Below are 9,512 nucleotides of genomic sequence, written 5' to 3' on the forward strand. Positions count from 1 at the left end.
TGTCTCTAGATAATTGATGTCCTTAGATGATGTAATGTCCAACCTGTGTTTGCAGCATGATCCACCAGGATGAAGGAAGCCACACGCTGAGGGTGGGCTCGCTCACCCTCCACAGCATCGGCCAGCTTCTGCCCCACCAGATCCAGACAGGCAGGTTCCACACCAAGGACTACATATACCCTGTAAGTAGAGACACTTCTACCATGGCCGTGTCAGGTATGGCCTCCATTATATGTCTCATATCCTCCACTGAATGTCCCCCATTAAATGTCCTCTGTCACACCTCCTACGCAAATGTCCTCCATTACATGTCTTCCATCGACAATCTAGCATTAAATGTCATGTCACATGTCCTCCATAGACTCTCCACCATTTTAATTGGCCACATTTCCTTCTTTATTAAATGTTGCTCTTTCGCATGTCCTCAATTAAATGTCCTCTGTCCATGTCCTCCATCAATCGTCCTCCAATGAATGTCCTCTATGTCCTTCAATAAATGTCCTCTGTTACATGTCCTCCATCCACTATCCTCCATTGAATGTCCTCTGTCCATGCCCTCCATCAATCGTCCTCCAATAAATGTCCTCTATGTCCTTCAATAAATGTCCTCTGTTACATGTCCTCCATCCACTATCCTCCATTGACTGTCCTCTGTCACATGTCCTTCATTAATTGTCCTCTGTCACATTTCCTCTATTAAATTGCCTCCATCGCTATCCCAATTGTCTAGTACTTGTAGTAAGCATAGTAATACTGTTACATTATACTGTCAAATATTCCCCGTGTAATTAGCATCAGGAGGCCCCATGTTATACGGGAACATATTGCCCAAGGGGTACATAATTGCCATATCATGATGTCACAGAAGCACTGTCCTGAGATTTTTTGCGTTTCCATCAATGTTAAAGTTGTGCATGTTGGTGACTATTTCCAGGTTGGCTTCCGCACAAGTCGCTTCTACTGGAGCATGCGGCAGCTGTACAAGCGGTGTCGGTACACCTGCAGCATCTCCGACAATGATGGCAGCCCCGAGTTCACCATCAAGATAGAGGAGGAGGGCTACTCGGATACACTCTTCAAGGAGAGCTCTCCCAAAGGTGGGCGTGGTCACAGGGTGACCTTTGTATTGTAACATAGAAATACTTTCTGACTTTTAGCTTTCAGTCATGAAAGAAAAATATAATCTATAAGCCCTATGCTACAGTGCGTATGTTCCGGCTACTTGAAAATAACATAACCATAACCTACTCTGGCTGAATAGGCTGATCTTGAGTGTATGTGACACTTTGTTGATTGTGTGTCATCATACGACAATTGCATTTTAGTCATATACACACTACTTGCTATTATTAACATGATACACACTACTTGCTATTATTAACATGATACACAGTACTTGCTATGATTAACATGATACACAGTACTTGCTATTATTAACATGATACACAGTACTTGCTATTATTAACATGTAGAGAGTCATCTTCCTGAGGCAAGTGAGTTAACTGACTATAAAAGTCCAGTTTCCACCCTTGCCGAACTAGGCTGGTATTATGGAGTTAAAATTTCGCTGGACTAACGAGTCAATGCATAGTCCAATCAAAGTCCGGTTCGTAAAGTGTCATGCAGATTTTGGTTGACTGCAGGATTTGCAAAGCATGTGCACTGCTAACTCGTTGTCAACAGATATTTTCTATATCTTTTCATGTTTTTAATCAAGGTGCTCACGTGATTTGATGCACTTCGCGATGTAAGACTCGTTTGATCACAATATAGATCTTGATTATCGATCAGATCGTCAAGACTGGGCGCCACTGTTTTGTTTGAAGCAAATGCAAGGGATACGAAAGGCCGAATCTGATTGGTCAATAGGAGAGGCATAGACAGGACATAACTCGTAATATCCACTTGTGGCGCTACGATCGAACCCAGTAATTCCAACCTAGTTCGGCAAGGGTGGAAACTGGATTTTTATAGTCAGTTAACTCACTTGCCTCGGGAAGATGGTAGAGAGTATGCTAGTCCTTTCTAGTTTCCCCGCCAGTTGCTTTGTTGTCCTGCTTGATGTCCTGTGTCATTGTTATATCTATGTTGTTTCTGTTGCAGATGCATGGATGCACATTCTCAAGCCGCTGGAAGATATCCGCCGCGGTGCAGACCTTGTCAAGATGTTCTCCAACTTCATCACCGGCGAGGAGCTATTCGGTCTCACCGAGCCTAACATACTCAAAGTGTTGGAATCGGTAAGTAGCAGGTTACTGAAGTGATGTCACTTGTACAGTTGGGACACAAGACAGTGTAACAGTTGGCTGCAGATTTAGGATATATGATGAACTGTTGTTCATGATTAATTGTCAGAGATCATTGTCAGTGAGAACCTGATGGGGCATGCATGGAAGAATAAATCCCCAGTGCCACATGCATATCGTGGAAAGCGGCTAGACCAGTACCACATGCATGTCGTGGAAGGCAGCTAGACCCACATGCATGTTGTGGAAGGCGGCTAGACCAGTACCACATGCATGTCGTGGAAGGCAGCTAGACCAGTACCACATGCATGTCGTGGAAAACAGCTAGACCAGTACCACATGAATGTTGTGGAAGGCGGCTAGACCAGTACCACATGCATGTTGTGGAAGGCGGCTAGACCAGTACCACATGCATGTTGTGGAAGGCGGCTAGACCAGTACCACATGCATGTCATGGAAGGCAGCTAGACCAGTACCACATGCATGTCATGGAAGGCAGCTAGACCCACATGCATGTTGTGGAAAATAGCTAGACCAGTACCACATGCATGTCGCGGAAAATAGCTAGACCAGTACCACATGCATGTCACGGGAGGCGGCTATACCAGTACCACATGCATGTCGTGGAAGGCAGCTAGACCCACATGCATGTCGTGGAAAACAGCTAGACCAGTACCACATGCATGTCGTGGAAGGCAGCTAGACCATCACGACCAGATAGTGTGTTATCCTACTCAAAAGGTGGAGTTTGCTCTCAACTGACTAGTGGTGAGAGTGAGCATGCTCTATTTCATCACTGGCTGTCATGATGTAGCTTTAATATTGCAGACCATACACATCTTGGACAGAACACTATGCTGTTTGTTTCCATATCGGAATGGGAAGTAGTTTGTGAAGGTGTTATGTCCCCTGCTGTGGTTGTGATGCAGTGCTGTCCTTGATCTCGTCCCACATCTGTGATTCCTGAATAGTGTGTTGATATGTTTGTTTGCCTGTTTCAGCTGCCAGGAACAGATCTCCTTGGCAACTACTGTTTCCGCTATGGCCGCTCACCTCTCATCGAAATGCCGCTGGCCATCAACCCAACAGGATGTGCCAGAACTGAACCCAAGCTTAGAACACACTTCAAACGGTAGGAGAATAATCCGTCCCTTCATGTGATGTGGACCTGTGAAGATCCGGCGTAGAATAGGTCTTCAGCAACCTATGCAGCGTTAAACAACAAACTAAAAAACAATTACTACCTCTGGGTTATCTTCTCAGAATATGGTGACATGCCATTAAATACTGTTAAAAAAGTCCTCACTGACACTTTGACCGTTCGTGTTTGTAGCCGCCCTCACACCCTCCAGTCCAGCAACTCCCGGTCCCTCCCGACCACGGTAACCGGTGTGACAGGAGACGTCAATTCACCCTACATGAAGCAGTTTGTACATTCCAAGTCCCAGCAGTATCGCCGACTCAAGACGGAATGGAAGACCAACGTCTTCCTCGCCAGATCAGGAATTCAGGTAACTACATCTCTTGTAGAATGATCAGAAAGAGATAGTTGGAACTGAAAGGTTCACAGTTCTACCTGCTCTTTCTGTATGAAAACATTTTTGTCTTGGCCATTGGGTAACCTAGTGGTAAATAAACAGCCTACAATAGCAACATCATTCTTTAGTAAGTAATCCTCAGCATACACTGTATGCTTCGGCGAAGTAGTACAGTTGAGGTCTGTGTTGGACTAACATACAACTGTCCTACTTTCTGTTACATTGATGCACATGTCTTCTCATACTTGTCTTGTACCCCATGGGGATTGGGGGTTAGAACTGGTCATCAGCAACCCATGCTTGCCGAAAGAGTAGGCCTATCAATGAAAACCAGCAGAAAGCCATCAAAGTATGGAATATGTACACACTTTAAGTACAAACAGCCTCATAAATTCCAAACAAGACACAATCCTCATGAAGGGTGCGAATGTAATGATTTAATCCCACCACATCTTCAATGGAACCAAACACAGTAAATCATGTTTTCATTGGTCGGCCTGAAGAAGCGATTTAATGAATCGGATGTTGAGACTCTGTGACTTGGTTGATGGATGGATGGTTGCTCTTTAAATTGAGCAGTGGATTATCTGGTTCAGACCCATTTTTTTTATAGATTACTGTGATATTGCAAGAGATGTTTGTGTCACTTTGCATCTATAATAAATCTGGAGGTGGGATTGCCTGCTGGTTGAAGATTTGCTCCTCACATGGAAGGTCAAGCTACAATTCACCACGTGGGTACAACGGGTTTCCTCTGAGCGAAATAGGTGGAATATTTCCGAATGTATCTTACACTCGCAACTACTTGGTGCCCCTTCATTTGTCCCTCTCTCACTACTCTGTGCCCCTCTCACTCTCTCCTCACTCTCTCCTCACTGTGTTGACTGTGACCTGTTTCCAGGGTTTGGGTCTGTTTGCTGCCCGCGACCTTGAGAAGCACACAATGGTGATTGAATACATCGGGGACCTCATCCGGAACGAGGTAGCCAACCGACGGGAAAAGGTGTATGAAGATCAGGTACGTGTCCGCAGAAGGAAAAGCAAGTAAATTGTTAGATCTCCTGACTGCTAGTCAAGTTGTCCATCCATCTGTTGTCATCTTTTGCTTTTTTGCCATCTCATATCAAATGTGACTGTGGAGCTGACACAGTATGAATAATCCCAGCCAGCTTTTGTTGGCAGTATTCAGATCCAGTTTTAGAAATCCTTTAATCATATTAATTGGCCATCTTTTTTCAAAATATATAAAAATTTGGCATGGGAGTTGTTAGTGGGGCAATATTACAAATTTTGACCATAACTCAACCTTTACAGCATAATAGGTGGTGACTAGTGAAAATACTGTGGGGGGTAATTACATTATAAAGTAGGTGAAAAATTGGAAAACCAATTTTTAATTCCCACGTGAACACATCAGCCTGCCACTATGTTTTACCAGCATAAGTTGATTGGTTTTTGCCTATATTTCAAATGGAAGCCATACTTTACTTCTAAAAGACTTTTTCGAGCGTCAGCACATGAGGTTGTCAGAAGGATTGCTCTGGCAAAGTTTCACCATCCTACACCCTTGGATATAGGAGAAAATAGCAAAATAGGTTCAAGTAGGCCCAAACCGTCCACGAAAGGCGGACCTGCAATTGCCAGTATGATTAGTGTGTCCATTACACTTTGCCTGGTCCAGGCCAAAACAGCCATTGTTTCGGCCATTGAGGCAAAGACTATGGAACTACAGTATGTCAAAAAGGGGTTAGTTGAACGGTACATAACGCTGTGACCCCCAGTAAACCAGACACTGTATTTGAAAGACTTTTCCACTTTTATCATGCTCTTAGATATCTTCTCTGATACTCCTTAAGTGATGAAGGCCAGACTTGGCAGAGATGCCGAAGATACAGTATTGATAAAACATTACATGTCTGTGGAATGATGTTTTTTGTACTTGACTTCGAGTTTGATTACATATGTATAGAAACATCTTGTTCTGACTTGTGTCCGTCCATGTTTCAGAACCGTGGTGTGTACATGTTCCGCATCGATTGTGACATTGTCATCGACGCTACAATGGCAGGTGGCCCTGCCAGATACATCAACCATTCCTGCGCCCCCAACTGTGTGGCTGAGGTCGTTCCCTTCGAAAAAGAGAGCAAGATCATCATCATCACCAGCCGTCGCCTTGCCAAGGGCGAGGAGGTGAGGGGCACCTGCTGAACAGCATACTTAGGATAAACCAGCCTTAAGATTAAATTCCTTTTGTTATAGAAGAAATATAGCAAAAAAATTACAAAATACTGTTCACATACAGCATGTTCAGGGATATAATGACAGCCAAGAAGCTGTTAAGATAATTTTGTTTCAGAAGAAATACAGAAATTACTTACACATACAGCAAGCTTACTTGGAGATAAAACGAGCCATGAGGATCTCTGTTTTTGATGAAATATAGATACTAATTTTCACACAGAGCTTACTGAGGATAAGGCCAAGTTACTGTTGACATGACCAGTTATATCAAATACCACCCCTTTGCCGAATCAGAATAAGGTGTATTCTGGATGTGTAAGACCCATCAAGGCACCATGATTTGCAGTACAGACTTGCATCCCTTGGACATGCCAGAAACCTATAACTGTGGCTTCAAATCCCGGTTCGCCCCAGTTATGTTTCTAGGTTTGTCGGCACCATGCACGTGCTAGTGGGTTTCACCAAAGTGGTAAACATCTAAGACCTGCATCACTTCGGGCTTTCCTCCCACATTAAGCTGACACGCCGCGATATAACTGGAATACTGTTAAAAGAGGCGTTAAACCCAACTCACTCACTAACTCACTCATCTCACCCCAACTCTAGATTAGTGGATTTCACCAAAGTGGTAAACATTGGAGACCTACATCACTTTCCTCCCACATTAAGCTGACAGGCCGTTATATAACTGGAATACTGTTGAAAGCAGTGTTAAACCCAAGTCACACTCACACTCACCCTGTATAGTCATCAGGTATAATGTATCTGTATAAGTGAAACAGTAGGGTCTTTTTACGAGTATTGAACACTAAGCTAACTTTTTCACATCTATTCTTGAGTTTCATGTATTCCTTTCCTTTTCAGCTGACGTACGACTACAAGTTTGACTTTGAAGATGACCAGCACAAAATACCATGTAATTGTGGAGCCCATGGATGTCGCAAGTGGATGAACTAGCTGTTGTCTCTCCAACAGTTGGTCACATGAATGACCACCTTTCATCCAATCTTTATTGAGATTCTCTACTTAAACTGACCATTGACAACCTGGAAAGATTGTTACACAAGGAATGAATTGACATTGAGATGAATTTTATAGCAAATGAGATATAAGTAATGTTTAAAATTCTGGATGCTTGATCTACCATAGTTGTTTATAGGCATGTAGTGGCCTGACCAAGGCGTGAACCAATCTTGTTACTAATATATCTGTCATTATTGCCAGTACACTGGCATAGTAGCAGTAGATCGTTATGACATATGCAAGAGGAAGGACAGGCTGTCGAGGCTTGTCCGGGGCTATATGAACATGTTGTCATATATGTCCCTGGATATTACTAGTCATATACATAGCATATCTGTTAAACAGGATTACAGTATATTTTTCTAGTTTGTGTTTGTGATATTCTCAGATAAACTGTGTCTTTCTTGTTGATTTGCCATACTTTGGAATGCAGATTTTAGATGGATATATGAATGATATGATTTATTACTCTGATTCTTAAGAGTCTTTTTTTTTGTAACATTTTAATGTAGTATTGGTGTTAAGAAAGTAGTTTTTTATTGCCTTAATTGCTAGTTAGCATAGTAAAGGAAGCTTGTGTTCACTTAAAGTTTGATTTCTGTAGACGATTGCAGCATTGGAACAAATGTAGGTGATGGGGGCATTGAAGTGCCCCAGTTGTGTATATACTTAGACTATCATAGTGAATCTTATCATATGCACAATAAAGAATGTGCATAATTGTTACTTATTGAACTATGCCAAATGACCATTTTGACATAATGAACTGTGAAGATATGTACATACTTTGATATACAACATGTAACATTAGTGGAATGGTATTGACTATTCTGTGAGAGCCTCGCGCACCAGCTAGCACTGAGCTTTAACTTTAGCAGGCTGGAGGAGACGATCGCTGTTTGTATATATTGTGCAAGAATCCATAGTCCTTAAGTTATTTCATGATGCATTATCTCTCATGTTCAAGGAACATGCACAGTTTAATAAGATGTGCTTGTGTCACATTGTTGTTGTTGTATTTCATGGTACGTTACGATGCATTGTGTTGTATTATCACTGTGAACACAACATCTTGTACTGGTAGTACACATGCACTCAGATGTGTTTTTTGATGATAACAATGTCTTTGTTTAATGACACTGTTTGTGATGACACTAACTCCATACACCATATGTGATGACTGTCTTCATACACTGTTTGTAACGACACTGTCTTCATACACTGTTTGTAACGACACTGTCTTCATACACTGTTTGTAACGACACTGTCTTCATACACTGTTTGTAACGACACTGTCTTCATACACTGTTTGTGATGACACTAACTACATACACCATATGTGACGACACTGTCTACACACACTGTTTGTAAGGACACTGTCTACATACACTGTTTGTGACGACACTGTCCACACACACCGTTCGTGACGACACTGTCTTCATCAAGTGATTACATTGACACTGTTTGATAATTACCTGTACATGCACATCCACTACTGCTGCTGTTATGTAGACAAGTGTGTGTACAATCTGTGGCGTGAGTAGGTTGTCCCTCCCCCCAGCAGAGACGAACTTGTGTCCTTCGACACAAGCCTGGTACAGGACTGTTTCGTGTTGTACAGAACGGAAGTAGAGTGAAAGCGTTTACCCCCAGAGACGACCTTGTGTCCATCGACACAAGCCTGGTACATCACTGTATTGTGTTGTACAGAGCGGAAGTAGAGTGAAAGTGTTAAACCTCCCCCCAGCAGAGACGACCTTGTGTCCATCGACACAAGCCTGGTACATCACTGTATTGTGTTGTACAGAGCGGAAGTAGAGTGAAAGTGTTAAACCTCCCCCCAGCAGAGACGACCTTGTGTCCATCGACACAAACCTGGTACAGCACTGTATCGTGTTGTACTGAGTGGAACTAGAGTGAAAGCGTGAAACCATTGTGAATAGGAAGTGATGTATGTATGTGTGTATTTAGAGTGAAGGTGTAGGATGAGCAACAGAGCCTGACATGCACTATCTATCTCAGTCTGTTCATGAGCAATAACCAGTGCTGCACTCAGCAGCGTGAAAATAAACCTTTACACTTTTGTTGATGTAGTCAGATATGAGGTATTAATGTCTGATGTTTCCTATGTACTTCTGTTTGAGAAGGTCTGTCACTGTAAATAATGCTCCATTATGACAGTGTCTTCTACTCGCATACCCATCTCATTGTAGATACTCATAATTTTTTAGTACTAGCTCATCATTCAGAAGTTTGTCTTGTCCCCGGTCAACCAAGCATGTCTCAGTACTGCAGGCCTATCATCATGTGCTGTTTATGTAGGAGAATTAATGATCTTTTTGTACCGAAACAGCGTGTGTGTATTCCATACCTGTGTATACATATGGAATCCATTGTATATAGGGCCGCTGTGACCGCAAGGCATGGAGTTGTCCTGTACGGCTATGTGAGTGGCCGTGTCTAC

General features: G+C 42.7%; 1 protein-coding gene across 1 annotated transcript in view; it reads left to right on the plus strand.

Moving 5' to 3' along the window:
* Window positions 1–8,219, plus strand: part of LOC139465552 (histone-lysine N-methyltransferase 2C-like) — an 84,823-nt gene extending 76,604 nt beyond the window's left edge. Inside the window, exons 71-78 of the mRNA XM_071247269.1 lie at window positions 56–182; window positions 935–1,097; window positions 2,104–2,240; window positions 3,248–3,378; window positions 3,580–3,757; window positions 4,686–4,802; window positions 5,792–5,974; window positions 6,890–8,219. Of these exons, the coding sequence (XP_071103370.1) occupies window positions 56–182; window positions 935–1,097; window positions 2,104–2,240; window positions 3,248–3,378; window positions 3,580–3,757; window positions 4,686–4,802; window positions 5,792–5,974; window positions 6,890–6,982 (1,129 nt within the window). The 3' untranslated portion in view covers window positions 6,983–8,219. The remainder of the gene's footprint in view (window positions 1–55; window positions 183–934; window positions 1,098–2,103; window positions 2,241–3,247; window positions 3,379–3,579; window positions 3,758–4,685; window positions 4,803–5,791; window positions 5,975–6,889) is intronic.
* Window positions 8,220–9,512: the final 1,293 nt, after the last annotated feature.

The sequence above is a fragment of the Haliotis cracherodii genome, unplaced genomic scaffold, assembly GCF_022045235.1.
Source record: "Haliotis cracherodii isolate W230 unplaced genomic scaffold, xgHalCrac1.p SCAF_18, whole genome shotgun sequence".
Lineage (NCBI taxonomy): Eukaryota > Metazoa > Mollusca > Gastropoda > Lepetellida > Haliotidae > Haliotis > Haliotis cracherodii.